Source organism: Cervus elaphus, chromosome 11 (assembly GCF_910594005.1).
Source record: "Cervus elaphus chromosome 11, mCerEla1.1, whole genome shotgun sequence".
Taxonomy (NCBI): Eukaryota; Metazoa; Chordata; class Mammalia; order Artiodactyla; family Cervidae; genus Cervus; species Cervus elaphus.
In genome coordinates, this window is record NC_057825.1 from 99,447,619 (window position 1) to 99,472,779 (window position 25,161).

The 25,161-nt window shown below is 50.9% G+C and overlaps 1 protein-coding gene and 1 pseudogene across 3 annotated transcripts in view; one reads left to right on the forward strand and one right to left on the reverse strand.

Moving 5' to 3' along the window:
* Positions 1 to 20,514, reverse strand: part of LOC122703995 (tyrosine-protein kinase ZAP-70) — a 30,187-nt gene extending 9,673 nt beyond the window's left edge. Inside the window, exons 1-3 of one of the 3 annotated variants that reach the window (XM_043918671.1) lie at positions 20,361 to 20,514; positions 5,817 to 6,267; positions 4,906 to 5,066 (exon numbers count right to left, since the gene is read on the reverse strand). In XM_043918671.1, the coding sequence (XP_043774606.1) occupies positions 4,906 to 5,066; positions 5,817 to 6,218 (563 nt within the window). In that variant the 5' untranslated portion in view covers positions 6,219 to 6,267; positions 20,361 to 20,514. Of the gene's footprint in view, positions 1 to 4,905; positions 5,067 to 5,478; positions 5,625 to 5,816; positions 6,268 to 20,032; positions 20,309 to 20,360 lie in introns of those variants that run through there. The other 2 variants (XM_043918672.1, XM_043918673.1) reach the window with 2 other exon arrangements.
* On the forward strand, positions 9,990 to 11,634 carry LOC122703996 (annotated as a pseudogene).
* Positions 20,515 to 25,161: the final 4,647 nt, after the last annotated feature.

A 25,161-nucleotide genomic window follows, 5' to 3' on the forward strand; every position in this document is an offset into this window, starting at 1 on the left:
GAGGATTGAACTGACTTACACAAGAGTTGGCCAGCAGCACGCAGCAGGAAACAGTCATGGGATAACCCATGTGGGTACCCTCAGACCATACACTCTCAGGGCTTGGGTCCTGCCCATGGATATCCATTCAATGGGCAAATATTTACTAAGTGTTGAGCACATGCCAGGCACTGTTCTAAGGGCAGGAGTCCAGTGGTGAACAGGACAGATGCGAGTTCACCTTGCAACCCTTCCTTAGGCCAAAGGGACAGAGAAATATCCCTTAAATCTCCATGGCAAAACCTGAGTGAAGAATGGAGGGGTGACTGTGAATATCCCATCCATTTCCAGATAGCAAGTTCCAAAAAGAACAATTCAATGAAGGCTGACATGGTTCCCAGGCCAGCTCACAACACTCGGGGACACCTGGAGAGACAGGAAACAGGGTATGTTGGGGAGCAACAGGGGAGCACCAAAGTCAAGGAAGAGAATCCTACAACAAACTAAGAAATGCAGATGTCCCACAGAAAGGAAGGAGCTTCCATAACTAGACTGGTAGGCTGACCTGGAGGTAACGACCTCTAATTTCTAGTTCTCTCCTTTTGAGAAGTGAAAATACCTCATAAGTTCAAACTCTAAGATTTTTGAACTGACAACAAAAACTCAATGCCCTGCCACTCACCTGCAAATGTGTGTGGAATATTGAAAAAAAAAACAACACAGCCCCAATATCAGGCATTTCTTCCCATCAACAGATGGACTCTAGTTCTGTATGTTTTGAATCAGGGCTTGACCATATGCCTTTCTGTGGCCAATAAAACATTAGCAAAGAGGACACAGGAAGAGACTTGAGAAATGGTTGAGCACTGGGGCTTGCCTGCCCTTTTTTGCTTTTCCTGGCAACCCTGCAACCACCACACAAATGAGCCCATGCTAGCCTGCTGGGGGAGCCACACAAAGGAGAACCCAGGCACCCCAGCCTGCCAACTGCCAGACTTGTGAGTGAGGCCATCCCACACCTTCCAGCCCCAGGCAACACTCCAGTTGTGATCCCACAAACAAGTGCAAAGGAAACCAGCTGAAGAGCCACCCAGCTGAACTAAGCCCAAAGAGCCAACCCACTGAATCAAGGATGAATAAATAACTGGCATTTTAAGCTACAGCACTTTAGGCTGGTTTGTTACACAGCAAAGGCTGACTGATGCCCTGTCTTTGGGATGAGACATGAGCGTTCACAAAAGAGCAGCCACCAGTCCCATATGGGCAAAGACACTGGTGTGTTCACCAAATACATTTCAATACCACAAATTCTACTTTGTTTACTAAAAATCCACCAGTTGGTGGCAGTTCTCTGTCCTTGAAGTTCAAACCTGAACTTAAAAACTAGAGGTACAGGCTAACACATCAACTTCTATCTCCACTTTTAAAATAAAATATAGAGGGCTACCCTGTGGCTCAGTGGTAAAGAATCCGCCTGCCAATACAGGAGACACGGGTTTGATCCCTGAGTTGGGACGATCCCACATGCCACAGAGCAACTAAGCCCATGTGCCACAACTATTGAGCCTGTGCTCTGGAGTCTGGGAGCTGCAACTTCTGAGCCCACAAGCCGCAACTACTGAAGCCCAGGCACCCTAGAGCCTGTGCCCTGCAACAAGAGAAGCCACAATGAGAAGGCCATGCACCACAGCGGAGAGTGGCCCCCACTCTTTGCAACTAGAGAAAAGCCCATGCAGCAATGCAAACCCAGCACAGCCAAAAATAGATAAATATTTACAAAATAATACATGGAACTGGATGATGGTGATAAAAATAAGCTACCATTTATGACTATACTTGCTCAATTCGTCAATATGTGTCCTTTCATCTTCACCACGTTCTCCACAAGATACCCACCCTGTGCTCTAATTACCCACATTTTGCACACGAGGAAGCTGAGGTTCAAGGAGATCACATCTCTTGCCTCAGCTGCACAGTTGGCTTGGGATGGATCCAGGATGTAAACCCATTTCTGACCCTACAACTGATTGCTACCTGGGTCTGACAGATTCTCTGTGCGCCTCCAATAAGTTGCTTCTCCTCTGTGTACCTCAGTTGCCTCACATGTAAAATGAAAGAACAAAGCTAACTCAGACGGTCTTATCCTGAAAAGGGCTCCAAAAATGAGGTTCAGGATTAACCATGGTCTCCTATAAGTGTGAGCCACTCAGCTGTGTCTGACTCTTTGTGACCCCATGGACTATAGCCCGCCAGGCTCCTCTGTCCACAGGATTCTTCAGGCAAGAACACTGGAGTGGGTTGCCATGCCCTTCTCCAGGGGATCTTCCCGACCCAGGGATTGACCCTGCATCTCCTGCATTGCAGGCAGATTCTTCACTGTTTGAGCCGCCAGGGAAGCCCATGATCTCACAGAGCTGTCTGCAAAATCTTTGGGGGTAAACATGTATTGGGGATTATGTGTTCAGCTTCAGTACAATTTCCAAAGGGGCCTGTGGTCCATTAAGAAACACTTAATGATATAGTCTTGCAGGCCCTTTCCAGGGTTCAGGTGTCTTTTTCAGTTGAATCAATCAGGACCACGAATGCTGCAAATAGGCAGAAAGGAAGTGAGCTTTGGCAGCAAAGAGCAGTCGGTATAATTCCATCCATTTGCCAGCAGCTCTGAACAGTGGTCAGTGATGAGTATGGCGCTGGTCTTGACTCCTGGCCACAGGGGCCTGTGACTTTCCATCACACCTGCACCCTCATTGCAGAACTAGACCAGTCCTGGGCTTATCCCTGGCATCATGATGAGCCAGGGGTGTTCCTCCATGAGATTTTGTGCCTACAGCTTTGACCTTCAGTCCCTAACCATCCACATATTGAGAAAGCAGTTATTGGTGACAGGAAACACAAGAAGAGCCTACAACAGCTTCTGTCCAGAGCATGCCTTGCCTAATTGTCCAGGAGTCTGGCTCACTGTAGCGGCTCTTCGTCTCAACATGTCCCTCCCTGAGTCATGGCCCTCATAATGTCAGTGCCCCAGCTGTTTCTGAACCCCAGCATCAGCCTCAGTCTATACTGTATCCAGATCCTAGCTCCCTCAGCTTCAGTCTTAGAAAATAGCCTTAAGTTGTTCAGAAGCCATCTTTGCAGCTGAGTATTATCTATAACATGCACTGAAGAACTCCCTCAGAAGCTTTGCAAACTCCACTTCAATTTACAGCCTAGCTTTTTTACGCAGGGTGAAAAAAAATTTTTGTATTATTTGACAATAATATTTTATTATTATTACAAGAATCTTGTAGAGGAATCCCTGCAGATAATCTGGTGCATATGCTTAGGCCTCACAGGGGAGGGGAAATCAAGCAGAAAAGGTCAGTTCCTCCAAGTGGGATGGCCCTGGGAGAGGAACAGCCCTGGGGGAGGTGGGTGAGAGCAAGGATTCAGCCAGGCAGGATCTCAGGCCAAGAAGAGACCACGAAAAGGGAGGCCCTCAAGAATTCACATCTTAGGGGAGGATGCTGTGCTTCCTGAGGCCACAGGAAAGAGACAGGCATCAACTTTCTCTATATGACCTCAGCTGACATCTGGATAACACCTGCTTGATAGAGGAACCCAGGTCCTGACCAGAAAGAGCAGCCCCAGCACAGGGCTGTAAATAGCTTTAGACAGACTCTTTCATAATAACTAACTCATTGACAGCCACATGGCTCAGCCACGGCTCAGGCCCAGGCAGAGATACCGCATTTACCCACATATACTAACATTCAGTGCACTTTTAGTATATGCCAGATACTTGACTTTTGCTTATTGTTGTTCAGTCACCAAGTCATGTCCGACTCTTCACAACCCCATGGACTACAGCACACCAGGCTTCCCTGTTTCACCATCTCCCAGAGTTTGCCCAAGTTTATGTCCATTGCATCAGTTATGCCATCTTGCCATCTCACCTTCTGTCGCCTGCTTCTGTTTAAGACCGCTTAACACATTAATTGGTGTTTTCCCCTAACAGATCCTTGAGTTAGTACTATCGTCATCCACAGAGCAGTTTCAATGCTCCCCAGGGCTCCTACCTCACTCAGGGTCAAAGTCAAAGTCACCTCCCTGGCCTCACCCTCTCCCACTCCATGCATGCATGGGTGCTAAGTTGCTTCAGTTGTGTCCAACTCTGTGTGACCCCATGGACTGTAGCCTGCCAGGCTCCTCTGGCCATGGGATTCTCCAGGCAAGAATACTGGAATGGATTGCCATTTCCTTCTCCAGGGGATCTTCCCAACCGAGGGATTGAACCCACGTGTCTTATGTCTCCTGCATTGGCAGGCAGATTCTTCACTACTAGTGCCACCCGGGAAGCCCTCCCACTCCAGCTGTCACTTACTCAGCTCCAAGCACACTGGCCTCCTCACTGCTTCTGGAACATGCCAAGAACCTCCTCCTGGTCTGAGTACTTGCCAGGAACACCTCCCAGAGAGCTCACAGCCCACTTACCACCTCCTTCAGTTCTTTACGCAAATGTCACCTTCTCTGGCCACCTAAGCTCAGCTTGCAACCCCCTGCCCAACTCCACACGCAGCACTTGACACCATCTGACATACTCTATGTTTCAGTGATTCCTCGTTTTTTGTCTGCCTGCTCCTTAAGGACACTGGATTTGTGTCTGTCTTATGCACTGCCACGTCCTCAATGCCTGGAACAGTGCCTGGCACATAGTAGGCGTTCAGTGAAATATTTGGTGAATGCAGAAGAGTTAATGCAAGCAAGCAGTTACGATACTTGCCCAGCAAGCCCAGCTGCTAAGTAGCAGACGCTGGCTTTCAACCCAGGCCACCCAACTCTGAGTCACTAGCACTTGTGAGCACAGGCACACTCCCTCAATACCCACCTGCACACTGAGGCCCACCCCAGCCTCACTCCCCAAAACCCCAGGCCCCAAGCCCCACATACAGGAACTTGCCGTCGGTCTGGGAGCCCGAGTAGAGTTTGCGCTCGGCCTCCTCGCGCGTCAGGCTGCTGTGGTACCAGGGCATCCGTTCGTGAGCTGTTGTGGCAATGAGCTTCTCCACCTGGGGTGCCTGACTGATGATGGCTTGCTCCAAGGCCTCGCCCTGGGGAAGGGAGGGTGAAGAAGACGTGTGAGTGTCGTTAAGTGCCCGCCACAGGACCCCTCTTCCATCTCCTGGACACTCCCAACTCAGGCGCGCCTAGGACCTAAGTCTTTTAGGCTGATGAGGACAGCCATCCTTCCTCTCATCTCCGTGGTCCCGCTCCAATCCATCCAGGCTCCGGGCATAGGCCACGGCCCAGGCCCCGCCTTCTAGTAGGCCCCACGCTCATCTCCCACTTAAAGACCTGACACTGGTAATCGGGCAGTGCAGGCTGTCGAAGACCACAAGCCACTGCCCCTGCCGGCCAGCCTACCCCAGGGCGCTGCTCCCAGCCCAAACCCCCGCTCCTTGGGTCCCGCTCCCAACCTCGTCCGTCCCAGACTCAGAGCGACCTCAACTTTCCCCGACTTACACTTTGCCTCGGATAAGCACCATAGCATCGCTCAGGCCCCTGCCTCCGAGGTCTCCTCCTAGGTCCTGCCCCCAACCAGGTCCCATCCCTCTAAGCATCTAAAACGGGCGCAGCAAAGCACAGCGCAGGCTGGCAAAGAGTGCCGGTCTCACCAAGACCCACAGCTCCCTCGGCCCCAGGTCCCGCCCTCCCCGACCCCACCTTCTCAAGGCCCGCCCCTCCGGCTCCGCCCCAAGCCCCTCCCCCAGCTCCGCTCTCAAAAGACCCGCCCCCTCCTAAAACTGCTCCTCTCTGGCCAAGCTTCCCCAGGGCCTGCCCCTCGGACCCCGCGCTCTCACCTCCAGCTTCCAAGTCTGGCGCACGTAGTCGCGCACCATGGCATCGCGAAGGTTGTCGAAGACCCCGGGCTGCGGCTCGAGCCCCGACGGCCGGTTGCAAGGCTTGCGCAGGTTGCAGGGCAGCCCGTCGGGGTCGCGCGAGTAGAACTCGCAGAGCTCAGCCGGGCCGCAGTGCGCCTTTCCGCCCGCGATGGCGTAGGTGCCGTTGAGCTGGCGCTCGATGGGGAAGTGGTGGAAGCGCACTTCGTGCACCAGCGAGAGCACGTAGCCGCCCAGCGAGCGCAGGCACTGCCGCAGCAGGAAGAGCCCGTCGGCCATGCCCGCCAGCTTCAGGTGCTCCTCGGCCTCGGCGCGCGAGATGCTGCCGTAGAAGAAGGGCAGGTGCGCCGCGGGGTCCGGCATCGCCGCCGGCGCCCTGTGCAGGGTGCGTGGCCTCGCGCCTCTCCAGACCCTGTGGGTTCGAAACGGGATTGAGGGCACGTCAGGGCCTTGGTTTCCCTTCCTGAACCCACCCATTTGACCCAGAGATAGGAGGAGAGACCCCTCATTAAAGGGCATCCTTGCAGCACTGTGGGCCAGTTGTTTAGAGCCTGACGCGTGCCGGAGTCAAATTGGAAAAGAGCCTTACCCTGCTGGACTCGGACTGGGGAGTCCCAAACCAGCCTTTGACTTTTCAGGCCTAGTACGGAGCACCGAGGCACCCCTCACTGGCCTGCACACACACGCATCGGACACATCCATCTCCCAAACACGTGTTGGATTCTTACTGTGTTTCAGGCTGGAGATATGGGTGAATAAGACAGACATGGTCTCTGCCCTCCCCGAGATGACAGTCTGAGGGAGAGACGATGCAATAAACAAGAAACAAAAATAATAATTACAGATTGAGGTCAGTGTTTTAAAGGAAGTAGAGTGAGACCAAGAAAGAAGCCACTCTAGCCAGGGTGGTCACAATCTCTGAGGAGGTAGCACGTGAGCTGAGATCTGAAGGATAAAGAGGAACCCACTTCTCAAAAAGCATCAGGCAGAGGGAACAGCAAGTACAAAGGCCCTGCAGCTGGAACAACCTTTGCTCACCAAAGGAGCTTGGCCCCATTAGCCTTCCACAACCTGAGAAATGTCCCTTTGCCCTGCCCCCTCTCCCTTCACGAAACTGAGTTTGTAGAAAGCAGAAACTAGCTCGAAGCTGTGGCTTTTCCAGTAGTCATGTACGGATGTGAGAGGTGGACTATAAAAAAGGCTGACAACCGAAGAATTGATGCTTTCGAACTGTGGTGTTGGAGAAGATTCTTCAGAGTCCCTTGGACTGCAAGGAGATCAAACCAGTCAATGCTAAAGGAAATCAACCCTGGAGATTCACTGAAAGGACTGATGCTGAAGCTGAAGCTACGGTACTTTGTTCACCTGATGCAAAGAGCCAACTCACTGGAAAAGACTCTGATACTGGGAAAGATTGAGGGCAGGAGGAGAAGCTGGCAACAGAGGGTGAGGTGGTTGGATGGCATCATTGACTCAATGGACGAGTTTGAGCAAACTCCAGGAGATAGTGAAGGACAGGGAAGCCTGGCGTGCTGCAGTCCATGGGGTGGCAAAGAGTCAGACTGAGCCATTGAGCAACACATAAACTAGTTCAGATAAAAATATATTAGGATTTAACATCAATGTGAACTTTGATATGGCCATTAAACAAAATAAAGTGTGTGACTGGAAAGTATGACCTCTTGTGGTGAGGAGGAATTAAGGACATTTAAATAGATAGATATCTGGAGAGGCAGATAACTTAAAATTGCCCACCTTCAACTTTCCACAGTGATGGTGATGTCTGATATCTTGAGAAGCACTGGGTTACACAGGTGTCTGAATCGCTCAAAATTCAGACGATGTACCAACTTGTTCATTTCATTGTATTTGGGCCTCTCAATTTTACAAAGCACCATAAGAGACATCCCTGGTGGCTGAGTGGTTAAGAATCCGTCTCGCAATGCAGATGACACAGGTTCGATCCCTGGTTGGGTAACTAAAATTTCACATGCCGTGGAGCAGCCTAGCCCGTGTGCCACAACTACGGGGCCCACACACTCCGGAGCCGAAGGGCCACAACTGGAGAGCATGCGCCACAGTGAAAGCGCCCACATTGCACGGTGAAGACGCTGAGCGCCTGTCACAACTAAGACCGATGCAGCCACATTTAAAATAAATTTTAAAATATATTTTTTAAAGGCACCATAAAATATTGAACCCCAGTCAATGATCTGTGTGCAGAAATATTTAGGTGTGATGGGTAGTGATGACTGTAATTTATTTTGAAAGGAAGGCCTCCAAAAACAAAAGTTGATGTATGGATAAGTAGATTGATATAGTTAAGTCTTGCTGTCTGCAATATTTCTATAAGGTATTGAATGAGGAAGTACTAAGCCATTGCTTCTAGAAGAAATTCAGGGTTAAGTTCCTTTACGTCTCTGATCACAAAATTTTCATCAACAGATCAGTATATAACCTTGTTTTATTTACTTCTGTTTAAAGACACCTTACATAATTATACTGACTCATTAGCATTGAACTCTTGGCCAACAGCCCTGTAACTATAAGCTTATTCAACACGTACTTTTTCTGGGAGGCATAGCTCAGCCTTCCTGCACTTAGGGACACTAAATACCACCTCTGTGCTGCCCTTGGGGACCATTTACACAGTGAAATTACGGACAAATAGCACAAAATGTGGTACCAAATAGACTGTGAGAAAGAGACTTGTTTACAATATGAGCTGAAACAAGAAAGCAAAGCATTGCCTTGTTCAGCCTCAGCAGGAACCAGCATGTGGGTTGACAAATCTCACACTGCTTTGCACATGCCTTCCAACCGTAAAAGTGCAGCGAGCATGAGCTTGGAGGTTACAAATAAACTTCAGCAAGCAGGCAAGTTGGCAGATACAGAATCCAATACTAATGAGGATCTAGTGGATGTGATGAAGCAAATATAGCAAAATTCCACTGTAGAATCTAAGAGGTAGATAATTTGTACAACGAATTGTTCTCATTTTCTGTATGTTTGTAAGTTTTTATATAATGTTGAAAAAGTATGCCCATAACAGTTTCTGGTCGTTTCTCTACTAAGATGGGTCCAGTTAAGGCCACCCGGGCATAGTTTTGCATTCAAGGAAGGGTCCTCGGGCACCCTTCTTAGTTCAGCAATTATGAGCAGGGGTGGGAAGAAAGCTTTTGTGGATTGAGAAAGGCTGCCTTTCCCTGGTGTTCAGGAACACGCAGAGATGGCGCTGGGACTGAGCGCGAATCATCCAAGGCCTGAATCGGGGCAGCCAGAGGAGGGGCCAGATCCAGCATTCGAACCAGAAGGCTTCCGGCACTGGGGTTGGGAGGGCCAGAGTCACGGGGCAGGTCCTGGATGTCCCAATAGTTACAGGCAGGTGATTAACTGGGGACCAGGAGAGGCAGTCACCATCCCATTGACTGTTTTTGTTGAGTTGCTAAGTCGTGTCTGACTCTTTTTGACCCCATGGCCTGTAGCCTGCTAGGCTCCTCTGTCCATGGAATTCTCCAGGCAAGAATACTGGAGTGGATAACCATTTCCTTCTCCAGGGGATCTTCCCAACCCAGGGATCAAACCCATGTTTCCTGCAATGGCAGGAGGATTCTTTACCACTGAGCCACCAGGAAAGCCCCCATCATCCCTTAAGAGTGTTTAAAGGATTGGAAGACTTCCCTGGTGGTCCAGTGGCTAAGATTCCGAGCTCCCAATGCAGGGTTGGGGGGGAGAGGGCGGCGAGTTTGATCCCTGGTCGAGGTATTATATCCCACATGCCTCAACTAAAGATCCTGCAGCAACTAAGACCTGGCACAGCCAAATAAATAAATAAAAATTTTAAAATAAAATAAAAAGCATCAGTTCAAAATTAATAACCAACAAGGACGTGGAGCTTTATAGGACATGGAACTCTACCCGATATCAGGTGGCAGCCTGGATGGGAGGGGCACTTGGGGGAGAATGGATACATGTATATGTATGGCTGAGTCCCTTCAATGTTCACCTGAAACTACCACAACATTGTTAATCGGCTACACCACAATACAAAATAAAAATGTTAAAGTTTGAAAAAAAAAAATAGAGTCAGGATGGCTTCTAGGTATTCACCCTAGAAAAATGGAAACTTAGGTTCACACAAAAACCTGCACAGGGGCAGACCCGGGACACGGAGCAGCTCAGAGGCGGTGAATAATAGCTCTTCAAGTCTGCAATAAAAAATGGCCTCCAATAAAACTACATTGCAAAAAATGGGAAAGAAACAAAATGGAAAGAGTAAAAAAGTTGAAGAGGCAGAACCTGAAGAATTTGTAGTAGAAAAAGTACTGGACCGCCGTGTAGTGAATGGGAAGGTGGAGTATTTCCTGAAGTGGAAGGGATTTACAGATGCAGACAATACTTGGGAACCTGAAGAAAATTTAGATTGTCCAGAGTTAATTGAAGCATTTCTTAATTCTCAAAAAGCTGGTAAAGAAAAAGCTGGAACAAAAAGAAAATCTTTTTGTTTGTCAAGTCTGACAGTGAATCTGATGATAGCAAATCAAAGAAGAAAAGAGATGCTGCTGATAAACCGAGAGGTTTTGCCAGAGGTCTTGATCCAGAACGAATAATTGGTGCCACAGACAGCAGTGGAGAATTAATGTTCCTCATGAAATGGAAAGATTCCAATGAGGCAGACTTGGTACTGGCAAAAGAGGCAAATATGAAGTGTCCTCAAATTGTAATTGCTTTTTATGAAGAGAGACTAACTTGGCATTCTTGTCCAGAAGATGAAGCTCAATAATTGTTTGCATTGCCTTTTATATATATTTATATATATATAAAAAATGTGGGTCTTGGTTTTTTGATTTATTAGTGTGAAGAAATAACTACATTCTCTAATGACAATCAGGTTTGATATGTTTGTTTTAAAGTAATATTGGGGAAGTTACATTGGGTTTTTTGTTTTTTTTTTTTTCCATCTGTAGCACTGGTTACTTTGAACAAATAAAAGCTTTCTGTAGTTGCTTCCTTCAGTAGGAAAGAATTTGATACCATGGTATATTATTTCCTCAGCATTAGAGAACAGTTTTTCTAAATGTTCGAGGAAATCTCCATAGTCATTACTCAGTCAGAATTTAGCATTTAACTCATATATGCCTGAGGACCATTCTAAGTTTTTTGTATGTGTATACATAAAAGACACATGTAAATGGTTGGGAGTTAATTTTTTGTTGTGGTTTTTGTTTTGGTAAATATATTTAAACAACAGCCTTTCATAACGATGGATAAGCCCATGTTCTGGAATTACATCATTTTGAGCAATATAAGAAATAACTTCAACTTAGATTGAAAATTTAAGTCTGAACCTTTCAAATTAAATAATTTTGTAATTAATTAGACAAATTAAGCAGTTTAAATTGGGTAATTTTTTAAAGCATCCCTATCAGAATCTGCATCCATATCTGCATATAAATGTAGTTTTATATGCAGAAACCCTGGAAGGAAAATTTTTATCACCATCAACAACCTTCCCAACCAAATAAAAAAGCAGAAAAATTCTGGTATGTTTTAATATAGCAAAGCAAAACTTAAACAGACACTTGATGGTTCTTTTTGGTGAACCATTGTTTTACAAGAAATTGAAGTCTTTGTGCTATATTTAGGAAAGGTTGTGATACATGGGATGTCTCAGATTTGTTCATGGAAACCTAATCAGATAAATATTGGCAATTTACAATCTACAGGAATAAATGAGTGAACAAACTTTTCTAATCTATGCTTGACCTGCATGTTTTTTCAGACTTGACTCCAATCCATTCCTTACATGAAGGCTCAATTTTCTCAGTATTTTGGGTTACTAGTTCAGCATAAGCCAAGAAAAACAATAACTTTGTAGTAATCAGAATGTTATTCAACTGTATATTGTTTACTTTATTGTAAATACTGGTGAACAGTGGTCAATAAATAGTTTTATATTCCTTAAAAAAAAAAAAAAAAAACCTGCACAGGATGTTAACAGCAGCTCTGTTCACAATTGCCAACATGTAGGAAGAACTCAAAGGCTTCCCTGGGGGCTCAGATGGTAGAGATTCTGCCTGCAGTAAGGGAGACCCAGGTTCGATCCCTGGCTTGGGAAGATCAACGTTTTCCAGCAGGTGAAGAAAGTGGGAGTACATCCCACATGGGATCCTACTCTATCATGAAATGGAAGGACATGGTGATACACACACATGAATGAACCTGAAAGGCATCATGCTGAGAACAAGGGGCCAGACTCAAGAGGCTACAAACCATCTGATTCCATTCAGAACTGCAGAACAGGTGGAGGCTGCCAAGGCTCCAGACCTGCTGGGAAGTGGGGGTGTCGGGATAAGGACTGCTTACAAAGGGGTAAGAGGGAATTCAGAAGAATAGCCTGTATCTTAAGATAGTTTCTCAGCTGTATGCCTTTGTCAAATCTTACAGAGTTTTTCACTAAAAGGGGTAAATTTTACTGTATGTAAATGATACTTTATTTTTTTAATGTAAATAGAGGAAAGGCAGCAGGGAACTATAAACATGATGTGCGTGTGTGTGCTCAGTCGTCACCAACACTTTGTGACCCCATGGACGGTAGTCTGCCAAGCTCCTCTGTCCATGGGGTTCTCCAGGCAAGAATCCTGGAGTGGGCTGCCCTTTCTTCCTCCAGGAGATCCTCCAGACCCAGGAACTGAACCTGCATCTACAAGTCTCCTGCATTGGCAGGCGGATTCCTTAACCACTGTGCCACCTGGGAAGCCCACATATAGATATAGCAGGCACTAAAATATTAATTAGAAAGGGAAGGAGCAGGCTTTCTACACTCCTGTCATTATCTGCTCCCCCCACCTCCACCTGGCTACCCTCCAGCTGCCAAGATATCACCACCAGATGGGCACCAGGCACCCTCTTTGAGGCTGGGTCCCCTGAGCGATGGACATTGTGACTGCCCCCACTCCTGCTTGAGCATCGCAGCTCTCTTGAGTCCTTCACCAACCCCCCAGCTTGCCTCCTTCCTCTCTGATGGCTCCTGTTCTCTCTCCTTCCCCATCCTCTGTTCCCAACTCAGGCCATTCTGTCTGCCTACCCACGCAGCTGCTCCCACCTGTCTGGTCCAGATCTCTTCCCCTGTGGTCTCTCTCTGCTGCTATCACCTCCTTTGATCTCCACCAGCTGTTTTCTATTAATAAAACCCGAGATCCAGATCTAACTCACATAGTGCCTGTGGTTGGCTGAACCCCACAGTCTGTTTCCCACATGAGCTGAAGCTCTGGGGTCTGCAAGTTGCTTTGAGGTAGTTCTCCCCCAGGGCCTCCCTGGCTCAAGAAGCTACTGTGTGGGACTTCCCTGGTGGTCCAGTGGTTAGGACTTCACCTTCTGATGCAGGGGGTGTGGGTTCAGTCCCTAGTGGGGGGGAGTTAAGATCCCACATCCCTCGGGGACCAAAAACCCAAAACACAAAACAGAAGCAATGTTGTAACAAATTCAATAAAGACTTTAAAAATGACCCACGTCAAAAAAAAAAAAGAAAAACCTTTTAAAAAGTAAAAAGGACCTACTGTGGCTCCCTTCTGCCGACATCACTGAATCTATTAACAACTGAATTCCTTGGCCCTTCCTTTGCTCCAGTCAGGCTGTGCTATCAGCCTTTCTTCAAATTCACTTCCCCGCTTGAATCCATGCAGTGCCCTCCACTGGCTACCCCCTCCCCACTCCTCTCTGCTCCCCCAATCCAGCCAGCCCCGCCTGGCGGGCTCACAGCCCTGCTCCTCAAGGGGATCAGAACCTGACATAAGGCAGCAAAGTGGAGGATTGTCCAGGGACAGCGGGGAGGGGTGGGGGTAGTGGAGCTGGTCTCTGGGGCCGGAAGCTGTGGCAGGAAACTGTCGACAACACAGTTTGAGAGGCTCCGCCCCGCGGTGGCCACAGGTGCAGACTGGGTAGCCAGAGGCAGGTTGGTGCGGAGGCGGCAGTGGGGAGAGGCAGGCCCTGGGGACCCCGTCCAGGGCCAGAAGTTGTGATGGCCCACCTCGGACCTGAGTCCAAGGTGTCCCAGAGGCCAGAGCCTTCCCGTGCATCCTCAGTTGTATCCCCACTTCCCTGTCTCTTTGTCAATAACAGACAGCGGTAACCACAGCAGCTCCAAAGGAGCCTGGCTGGTCTGCAGCCTCCTGGAGGACCAGATGTTTCAGTCCTGAGCCAAGTCCCCGCAGACTGCATGACTTTCCCAGGAGACGTGCCCACCATACTCTCCCACCCCGCTCCTGCCCAGGCTGACTCCCCCCAGCCTCCCCTTGAGCTGGCGAGCTCCTTGTGAGCTCAAAGATGCTCCTCTGGCCTTCCCAGAGTTTGCAGCTCCATCAGGAGACCACCAGGCTGACTCTCACAGCCCAGGCCCTGTGGGGAGGGGAGGAAACTATGATCCTTGGCTAGACAGTTCTGTCTGAAATTCCACCCTTCAAGCCTCCTTTCTGGGGAAAGGTAGGGTTAAACTGTATCTGTTCCAGGCACAGGATGTCCAAATACATTTGAAAGGAAAAAAGGTCAAGGGACCAACTGCATTTTGAAAAGTTGTGGGGAGCATATTTGCATATTAAAGGCCCTGAGAAGACCTGCCAGGAAGGACCCTCTTTAGCTATGTTTAATCCCCACACCTGATGAGAAGAGCCCACTCTTTGGAAAAGACCTTGATGCTGGGAAGGAAATATTGAAGGCAAAAGGAGAAGAGGGCGGCAGAGGATGAGATGGTTGGACAGCATCAGTGACTCAATGGACATGAATTTGAGCCAACTCCAGGAGACGGTAAAGGACAGGGAAGCCTGGCGTGCTGTAGTCCGCGGGGCTGCAAAGAGTCAGCTGTGACTTAGAGACGGAACAACAACAGTCCCCACACTAGGTAGCAGAGCCTGGAAGCACTGCTGTTGCATAGAACAGGCCTTGAGCGTCCCAAGCCCCAGTTAAATGTTTACCTTGAGACACCAGAGGGGAGACTGAGGGCATCGGGCTGCCGACAGAATGAGATGATCCAACTGGATTTGGCAGGGAGGCAGGGGGCAGGGGCAGCAGTCAGGTCCGGAGGCCCTGTGCGCCACCCGCAGCCCGGCGTCAACAGCATTCCCACCCACAGCGCTGCTGGAATGGAGGCACAGCCCCAGCTGCCCAGGCCCCCTCTCACAGACCCCAGTCCTCTGCCCAAGATGCCAAGTCCCCCCTGAAGCCACATTTCCTGCTCCCCAGCCCACAGGCCAACAACAGAGGCAGCACAGACATTTGTCAACTAACAAAACACCAACTTTGTTCCATCCTGAGTCACCAGGACAGTAGTGACCACTGTGCCGTGGATGGCGACAGGCTCCTTCTCTCTTTTTCTGACACCACGGCATGCGATCTGATCATGGGATCACAGATCTACGGGTAGCCGCAATGTGCATCTGGATGGGGAAGTACACTCGCCAAGACCCACCTGGAAGACAGGGCCAGAGAAGGTGCCCAGTGCTGGGGGCTGTGAGGATCCCATGAGGTAAGGCTTGCCCAGCACTGAGCACGGGCCCAGCCCACTCTCGTCCTATCACCTCCTTTTCTGCTTGCAGCCCTCCAGGACGCCCACCTCACTCAGGCTTAAAGCCCCGGTCCTTACAGCAGCCCCCGAAGCCGTGCACAATCTGCCCTGCCACCTTCTTGTCCTCACTCACTCCCCACCAGCCACACCAGCTTCCTTATGTTACTTGTTGAGAAAACTGGAACAAACTGGGCCTGGTCCAACCTCAGAGCCTTTGCACTGGCTGTTCCCTCTGCCTGAACACCATTCCCTTAACATCTGTCACTTCATCCGGGTCTCAGCCTCCAAGAGGCCCTCCCTGGCCTCTCTAAAATCACCTCCCCTTTTCTACCACTGACCCAGTGTTACTGTTCTTCACCACTGAAATTGTGATGTTCTATCAACTTGTTGACACAAGACCTTTGTCCCCTGCTAGCATGTAAGGCTGAGGAGAGTGGAGACTGTCTTGTTCTCCTGCCTCTACCAAGGAGGCACAGAGTAGGTGCCCAATAAACTTTGCTGGTGGGCAGAGGCTACCCTGATACCAGGCACCTGAGAGGGTATGTAGCCTGCTGTGGTGGGCGGGGACACCTCTGCAGGTTCTTAGAACTCAGCAGTCTGATGAGGGAGGAGAGGTGATGCGGGCTTCCCTAGGGAAAAAGAGGGAATGGCGGATCTAGAGGCGTCCTTCACTAACAGAGGGTGGAAGAGGAGAGGACCCACTGGAGCAGACTTTGCACAGGCTGTTCCCTCTGCTGGAACAGCTTGCATGCTCAGTCATGAAGTCATGTCCGACACTTAAGTGACTCCATGGACCTGCCAGGCTCCTCTGTCCATGGGATTCTCCAGGCAAGAATGCTGGAGCGGGCTGCCATTTCCTCCTTCAGGGTATCTTCCCAACCCAGGGATCAAACCCACCTCTCTTGGGTCTCCTGCACTGGCAAGTGAATTCTTTACCACTGCATCACCCGGGAAGCCACCCACGTTTCTCCTAGCCACGAGCCTCAGGTCCCCTCAGCGGTCCCTTCCACGCGGAGGTGTTCCATGACTCCCCCTTTCTTCCCCAGCTGAGTCACCTACTCTGTTCTCCCAGGGCCCCATCCTCCCGCATCACAGCCCTGATGGCCAGGTGTGATCAGTGTCTCCGTTTGCCTCACAGTCTCTGACCAGCGTGAGCTCCCCAAGGCAGAGCCTACACTGTCTTGTTTTTACTGTGGCTCCCACTGCCTCCCAATGAAGATTTGTCAAATCAGCAACAATAACAATATCCTGTGTGCTGGAGACTTTATGACACCTCTTCTGAGCATGATCTCTTTAATCTAATCTTCACTGTTATCCCCATTCCTCAGATAAAAAGTCTGAGGCTTGGGGAGGGTAAGGTCATGTTCAGAGTCATGTGGCCTAAGAGTGGCAGTCAGGATTTGAGCCCAGGTCTCTCTGACCCAGCAGCCAGTACTAGCCACTGCAGTGCATGGCCATAAAGAAAGTGGCATCTACCGCTCTGAGCTGGGTCCCCAGGGCTCCCACGCCTGCCTGGCCCAGGTATTGCTGCACTCTGAGCTGCCTGTGACTGTCAGGGTGCAGAGTGCTGGGCTGCTGCGGGGTCGGAGGCAGGTCCTCAGACCTCAAACAGACTCTGTCTGTTGACTGACTGAATAATGCCCCAAGACCAGCTCCCCACCACCACCACTCCCCACCAACTCCAACCTCTGCTGCTGGGGCTCTAAGGGCTGTGTAACCTGAGCAAGGAGCTAGCCTTCTCCGGGTGTCAGGCTCTGTGATTGTAAAAGGGAGAGAGGAAAAGGCTTATGGGATGGGAAAGGTGGGACGAGTCGGGACAACAGAGCCTGACTGTGAGATCTCACGCTATCGGTGCATTGCAGGGTGTTCAGCAATATCCCTGGCCTCTGTCTTACTAGATGCCAGTAACACCCACCGAGTCATGACCACAAATGTCTCCAGATGGTACTGAATGTTCCTAGTGGGGATGGGGGAGGCAAAATTGGCTCCAGTTAAGAAGCAATTCCTTGGGACTTCCTGGTGGTCCAGTGGTTAAGAATCCACCTGCCAATTCAGGAGACACATGTTCAATCCCTGGTCCAGGAAAATCCCACTTGCCGTGGAGCAACGAAGCCCATGGGCCACAACTACTAAGCCCGTGTGCCGTATCTGCTGAAGCCCTCAGGCCCTACAGCCATGCTCCACGACAAGCGATGCCTCCACGGCAAGAAACCCCATAAGCCCAACACCACAACTAGAGAGTAGCCCCCAGCTGGCACAAGTAGAGAAAGCCTGAGAACAGCAGTGAAGATCTAGTGCAGCCAAATAGAGAAATGAATAATTTAAAAAAAAAATAATGTTAAAAAAAAAGAAGCACTTCCCTGACCCTATGTTCGGGGTCAGTTGGGGAGCGGCCAGCATGGAAAAGGCTGGTTGTTGCAGCTCCTTAGGACACTCTCCAGGAGCCATGAGACCACCCTGAGCTAGTGATAAGAATAAAGCCTTTAACATTATGCGTATACAGTGCCTCCGGCATGCCAGGCACTCGAGAGCAATTCAGTCTCCTAATCCTGACTAGAACACTGTGTGTGTGGAGAATTCTTGGGTTTGGGACATGAAGGAGGGACAGAGAAGAAGGAACTAGCCGAAGGTCGCACGGCACACGCACAGTACAGGTGGCAGAGTCGGGCCCTGAATTGGCCTCCTGGCTCCAGAATGCTCACAAACCACCGTCCGCCTGGGCCCCCTGCCTGCCCAGCATCCCTGCCCGGGCCCCCTGGCAAGGCTGCAGGCCAGGCGGCGGCAGGAAAAAGCACGGGCAGGAGAAGAGCCCCCGCGGGTGACACCCAAGGACTGTCACAGGACGCAGGCCCTAATCTCTCAGCAAAGCTTTATTAAGCACCTACGGTGTACTGGCTGCCCTGGCTGAGACAACAGTAGTTCAGGGGCTTTCCTGCTGGTCCAGTGGTTAAGAATTCGCCCTGCAATGCAGCAGACCCAGGTTCAATCCCTGGTCTGGGAACTAAGACCCCCACATGCTGAGCGGCAACTAAGCCCTCACGCTGCCACTACTGAGCCTGCTTGCTCTAGAGCCCGAGAGCCACAACTAGAGTCTGTGCACGGCAATGAAAGATCCCACATAAAGCAACGCAATCTCGAGGGCCGGCTGCAACTAACACCTGAGGCAGCCAAGTAAATAAACAAATATTAAAAAAAAAAAAAGAAATAGAACTGCCATATGACCCAGCAATACCACTTCTGGGCATACACACTGAGGAAACCAGATCTGAAAGAGACACGTGCACCCCAATGTCATCGCAGCACTGTTTATAATAGCCAGGACATGGAAGCAACCTAGATGCCCATCAGCAGACGAATGGATAAGAAAGCTGTGGTACATATACACCATGGAATATTACTCAGCCGTCAAAAAGAATTCATTTGAACCAGTCCTAATGAGATGGATGAAACTGGAGCCCCTTATACAGAGTGAAGTAAGCCAGAAAGATAAAGAACATTACAGCATACTAACACATATATATGGAATTTAGAAAGATGGTAATGATAACCCTATATGCAAAACAGAAAAAGAGACACAGAAATACAGAACAGACTTTTGAACTCTGTGGGAGAAGGTGAGGGTGGGATGTTTCAAAAGAACAGCATGTATACTATCTATGGTGAAACAGATCACCAGCCCAGGTGGGATGCATGAGACAAGTGCTCGGGCCTGGTACACTGGGAAGACCCAGAGGAATCGGGTGGAGAGGGAGGTGGGAGGGGGGATCGGGATGGGGAATAAGTGTAAATCTATGGCTGATTCATATCAATGTATGACAAAACCCACTGAAATGTTGTGAAGTAATTAGCCTCCAACTAATAAAAAAATTAAAAAAAAAAAAAAAAGAAAAGGAACAAAGCTCATCTTGAGCTGCTCGCCACACGAACCCCTGTTCCTTCCTGCCAAGAACCTTCCCTGCCTGGGACAGCTTTCCCAACCTCTCACCCAACAGTCAGGAGCCAAAGAGCCAAGCACATACTGGGCGCCATAATTTGCTTCTGCATTTAAAAGATGGGCGAACTGAGGTTCAGAGAGGCCAGGCAATTTGCCCGGACACACAACAGCTGAGCAGGATTCAAGCTGTTTACTCCTTCACCTGTCTCCCCTTTAACCTGAGCTCCCTACCAATGGTTGGAGCCTGCCCTGGACGCCCTCACGGAAACCATCTGGCATCTGGATGGTCCAGTTTACAGCCCTGTTGATGCTCCCTCATATTCCTGAGCCTGGGGCACAGAGCACATGTTTGCTTTCTCTGGACATTTCTCTGCTTCCTGGAACTAAGTAAGGTTGTCTCACTGATGGGGCCCTGCAGGCGGCTAGGGACCGAACCAGCGTCTGTGGGGCCCCTGGATACACACGTCCATGGCCACTCAGCTGGCGCTCTGGAGAGAGACCTCTTTGCCTCAGGAGGGTCACAGACCACGTCTGCTTCCTCCTCCTGTGGGACACCACCCACGAGAGGCCCTCAGCCCTCCTGGTACCCCAGTTCCTCCTGACTCTCTCCTCCTCCTTTCTCAACCAGACCCAGGCCACCCCTAGAGCTGGCGGCTAAGTGCTGCTTCATCCAGAATGACTTACCTGGGGATGTGCCGATGGACGCCAAGGCCCGGGCCACCTACAAGGCCTCAGGTCCCAAAGCCACCAGAAAACTGGTTCTAGATGAAGAACCGGGGTCCGAGAAACCACTTTGGGCTTCTGTGCAGCCCGAACCCCCAGCCCGGGCCCCCACCAGCTAACCACCCCCTCATACACCCCTGCCAGGTGTAAAGAGGTCATATCCCACTAGGGTTTCTCACTCAGGTTGGGGGGTGGGGGCGGAACCTGAGTCCCCCTCTGCCAGCTGCCCCGGGAGACCCTGCAGTTGGTGGCCATGCTGGACGCTGAAGGCCAGAGGACAGCCACTCACCGAGATGCCCCAGAAGGTCAGCACGCCCAAGCGGGGCAGGGACGGGCCCGGAAGGCCTGGTGTGCTCCTGGAAGCGCCTTTCTGTGAAACTAGGCTTATTTCCTTGATGCGCAGATAGGAAATGGGGCCGTGTTTGAGGTTTACGTCAAAGTCACAAAGTGCTGTGTTCAAGGAAAATCGCGAGGCCACGTGCTCCGGGGAGGGCAGAGGGCACTTCCTGGGCCAAGCAGAGCCCACCCAGCAGTGGGAGGAATGGGGTGAGCCATAGGCGGGCTCACACTAGTAGGGTGCTTCCAACAGCATCCCCCAGACCTGGGGAGCGGAGAAGAGGGAGGCTGTGTGCTGGAGAAGCAGTGGGGTAGTGGCAATGGGAGGGGGATCCCCCAGACTCGCTAGAAACTAGAAAGCCCTTACTTTCCCCTCCCAAGGGGGTGTGGACCTGGAGCCTGACCGTGGCTGAACTGCTCATATGAGTTATTTATTCCACAAGCAGGTGAAAGCTGGAGAGGAGAAATCTAAGAAGTCGGTCCGGACTGCAAGGGTTCAGAGTACTTCCTGTGTGCCAGCCATCAGGCCAATGATGACGGCCCTGTCCCTGCCCTTGGATGGCTCACAGGCTCAACGAGGGGGCAGCTGAGTCACCGGGGAGGCCAGAGCGGGGATGGCAGAAACCTAGACACTGTGTGTACGCCGTGGAGCCCGATGCAGCCCCGTGCTGGGGACAGACTCTAAGAGGGATCGCTCGTGTTGTCCAGTCTGGGGGATAGTGTGTCCCCCCAGCGTCCCCAGGACCCCCGCCCGCCCCACGCCCCGCACCTGGCCGCTGACCACCTCCTGTGCTGCTCACAGCCCCTTCTCCTCCTTTCTTCCCACGTTCGCCTGCCCTCTGACCACGCTCACATCTGCTCCCGCGGCCCACAGAGCTGTCGGGTGGCAAGGCCAAGCCCGTCCCGGTATCCACGCTGCCCCATCGGCCCTTGGTGCCCTGAGACCTCAGGGGCTTGCTCACCCATACCTCCTTGCCTTCTTGGACGGTGGGGACCTCTTCAGTGGCCCATCACCGTGGGGCCTCAGGGACCTAGGTGGGGCTGTCCTAGGCCACTGTTGAGACCCCAGGAACCCTTCTCTTGTGCCTGAGCCCTGCCAGAGTGGGGCTGGGCTCAGCTCCCCAACAGGCCTGGCGCTTCCTCCATGCTTTACCCAGATCTCCTTTCCTGGGGCCCTCTCCACAATCTCTGCTGCCTCCCAGTTCCCTAAACCCCACTCTCCCCACTCAGGAAATCTTTTCTCTAAGCTCCAGCTTCCCCTACATATGTGTGTATGCTCGGTACTCAGTTGTGTCAGACTCTCTGTAACCCCATGGACTGCACCCGCCAGGATCCTCTGTCCATGGGATTCTCCAGGCAAGAATACAGCTCTGGGTTGCCATTTCCTCCTCCAGGGGATCTGCCCAACTCAGGGATCAAACCCACGTCTCTTGCATCTTCTGCAGTCACAGGCGGATTCTTTACCACTGAGCCACCTGGGAAGCACCCCCACCCACAGATTTCCCCTAAAACTGTTTTTGTTAGAAGCCTCCCCTTTCCCCAGGGACATGGAGAAATTCAGGATGCAGAAAGACATCTTTGTTTCCATCCTGCATGCTCTTTTCCCGGGGTAGTGAGGAAAGAACACCCCAGAGAACTGGAGAGGAGAGAAATCACAGCATCAGAACCACATGATTTACAATAATAGTAACTCTTACTGAGCACTTATTATGTGCCACACCACTGAATGAATCCATTTTCCAGGTAAGGTAAGTGAAATCCAGAGAGGTTAAACCACCAACTCCAAGTGGCCAGATATGATAGGGCAGGGCGATCTGGCCCCATAGCCTCGGTGATGGTGCACAGAGGAGGCAGGAAGCTTGGCTGTAAAGCAGCTCCTGTGCCCCCCGACCCCCGCCCCGAGAGCTGGAAGGTGTGCAGCCCGCCTGTGGGGCACCTGCGTGAAGGCAGCATTTGGGACTTCGATTCCAGGGTCTTCAGGCCTGAGAAAGGGGCTCCCAGCCTCAGAAAGGTGCTGGCTTAGCCACCCGCTCACCCCCTTCCGTCCCAGAGACCACGTCCTGAGGGGCCCAGGCCAGCTGGATGCTCAGACAGTTCTGAGATGGGCCTGCAGATAAGACCATGTGTTTTGCCAAAGTGGAGGGCGGTGGATGAGTCTTTTGAATGCGCAGAGGAAAGAGTGAACGGATGGAAATGTGGGCTGGGAAAGTTGCGGTGAGTTTGCCCTGCGTGGGTTTGGGTAAACATGCAGTTGAGACACGTGAAGAGCTCGGAAGAACCTGATCACTCTCTTTCACACTCCCCGGGGCCTTTGGCCAGCCGTGTCCCAGCCTGAACTCTCTTTCCTGACCTCTTCTCCCATACCTGACTCCTCCTCCTCCAGGTCTCTGATTAAATGCAGCTTCCTCCAGGATGCCTTCCCCTCCTCAGACTGAGTGTTATGAGACTGGGCTGGTTTCACCTGCCCTGAGCCAGCCAAATTTAGTTTCACAGCTAAAAGGACACCAAGCCGCTGCGGGGGTGGAGGGGACATCCGGCAGGTAGGCCGTGGGTCAGAGGCCTCAGGCTGCCAGAGAAGGCCCAGATCTCAGCACAGCGGTCCTCCCAGGGCCCCTCCTGAACCCCCTCCCTCCTGGGCGTCTTCAGCCGTGCAGCACCTTCCTTTCCTCTGGATGGCCAGACAGCGTGACTTTTATCTACTTGCTCATGTCTGGTTCTTCCACTTACAGCTGAGGGACCTTGAGCAAGCTCTTTGACCTCTTGGTGCCTTCGTTTCCTCACTCAGGAATAGGGATGATAATGGTACCCACCTCACGAGCACTAGAGCAATGCTCCGTCATCACCGTCATCCTCGTCACCATCGCCACCTGCATCTCTGCGGTGTGCTAGTGGCTGCACGTCCAGGGCAGGGACGGGGTTTCCTCGCACCCTCCAGGGACTCGAGTATAGCATCCTTCCAAGAGAAATTTAGGATTCTAAGGGCGAAAGTGACACACCCCTCAATAAAATCAGCCCAGTCTGGCTTAAGTCAGAAAGTCGCTCAGCTGTGTCCAACTCGTCGTGATCCCACGGACTGCAGCCCACCAGGGTCCTCTGTCCCGGCTCCTCTGTCTTTGCCATGCCCTTCTCCAGGGGATCTTCCTGGTCCAGGGATCGAACCCAGGCCTCCAGCATTGCAGGCAGATTCTTTACTGTTTGAACTACCCAGGAATAGAAGAGAATGAATTTGCTACAGTAGCCATGTGCTGCGCCCGCCTCTGAGGGTCAGCAAACAGACGGCTCCTTCTTATTAAACATCCAAACCACAATGACAATGTCATCTCTTTAGGTCGGTCTTTGGGGGCTCCCTATTAATTCAACACTGAGCACCCACCCTCTGGCACACTCTGTTCGAGGCATCATGGAGCTGCTGTGAACAACCCAGACAGAAATCCCCGCCCTTGGAAGGACAGTCAGGCAGTTTGGGATGGACATGTACACACTGCTGTATTTAAAACGAGGAGCCAACAAGGACCTACCGTATAGCACAGGGAACTCTGCTCAATGTTGCGTGGCAGCCTGGGTGGGCGGGGATTTGGAGGAGAGTACATGTGTATGTATGGCTGAGTACCTGAAACTGTCACAACATTGTTAGCTGGTTATAGCCAATACAAAATAAAGCTTTTAAACATAAAATAAATTTAAAAATTAAAAAAAAAGAAAACCCCTTCCCTCATGAGGCTGACATTCTAGTGGAGGAGATAGAGAAGTAACAAAATAATCCAGTATTCTATAGAATAAAATAAATCAGAAAAGGGTAGAAAAGGTGCACAAGTGTGTGATTTTGAACAGAGAGACTAGGGCAGGCCTCGCCGAGGGGTAACCTCTGAGTCAAGACCTGAAGAAGGAGGTGCAGGAGGGGGCCATGGAGATATTGGGGGAAGAGCATTCCAGGCGAGCACAAAGGCCCTGGGCACTGGACCTCTGTGAGGTGAAGACTGTCTCGTTCCTGGTTCCATCCCCAGCAACTGGGATGGCAGCTGGCACATAGCAGAGTTGAACAAATACAGCACGCTGGATGAAAAGCCTGGCGTGGACCTCAGGAACAGCCTGCTCGAGGCTCATGTGATGCTCTCAGGGTTATCACGTCCTCCACCCGTTGGCTCTACTCTCAGACAGCTTTCTCTCTGTGCTCCAAGGTAGCAACCCAGCCTCAAACCCCACTCAGGAGCAAACATCTGTTTCTCAGTATTCCCAGCAAAAGCCCCTTTTCAGCAAAAGCTCAATGGCTGAGTGCATCACATGTTCCTCCCCCAGTCAGCCCCTGAAACCACCGGATTGAATGAGAACTGGTCACAAAGCCCATCCACACCTCAATGAGGTGGGGAGAAGAACCCAAAGGGAAGTGGGAGGCTATGACTGGAAGGATGCTAGACAGGTGAAGAGTCAAACTTTCGCAGAATAATCATAACAGCTCACGCTCTGAAGCCTGCGAGCCACAACTACTGAAGCCTATGACCTAGAGCCCGTGCTCCACAAGAGAAGCTACTGCGGACAGAAGCCCGCGCACACCACAGAAAGCAGCCCCCACGAGAGACAAGCACTCTTGCTGCAATGAAGACCCAACGCAGTCAAAAACGACACAAGTTTAAAAGTCCTAACAGCTAAGATTTATTTCTTTATATTGAGCACAGCTGTGTGCTGACCCAGCTAAAGCGCATTTAATGTTCACAACAGCCCCACAGAGCAGGTTAGCCCCATTTTACAGATAGAAA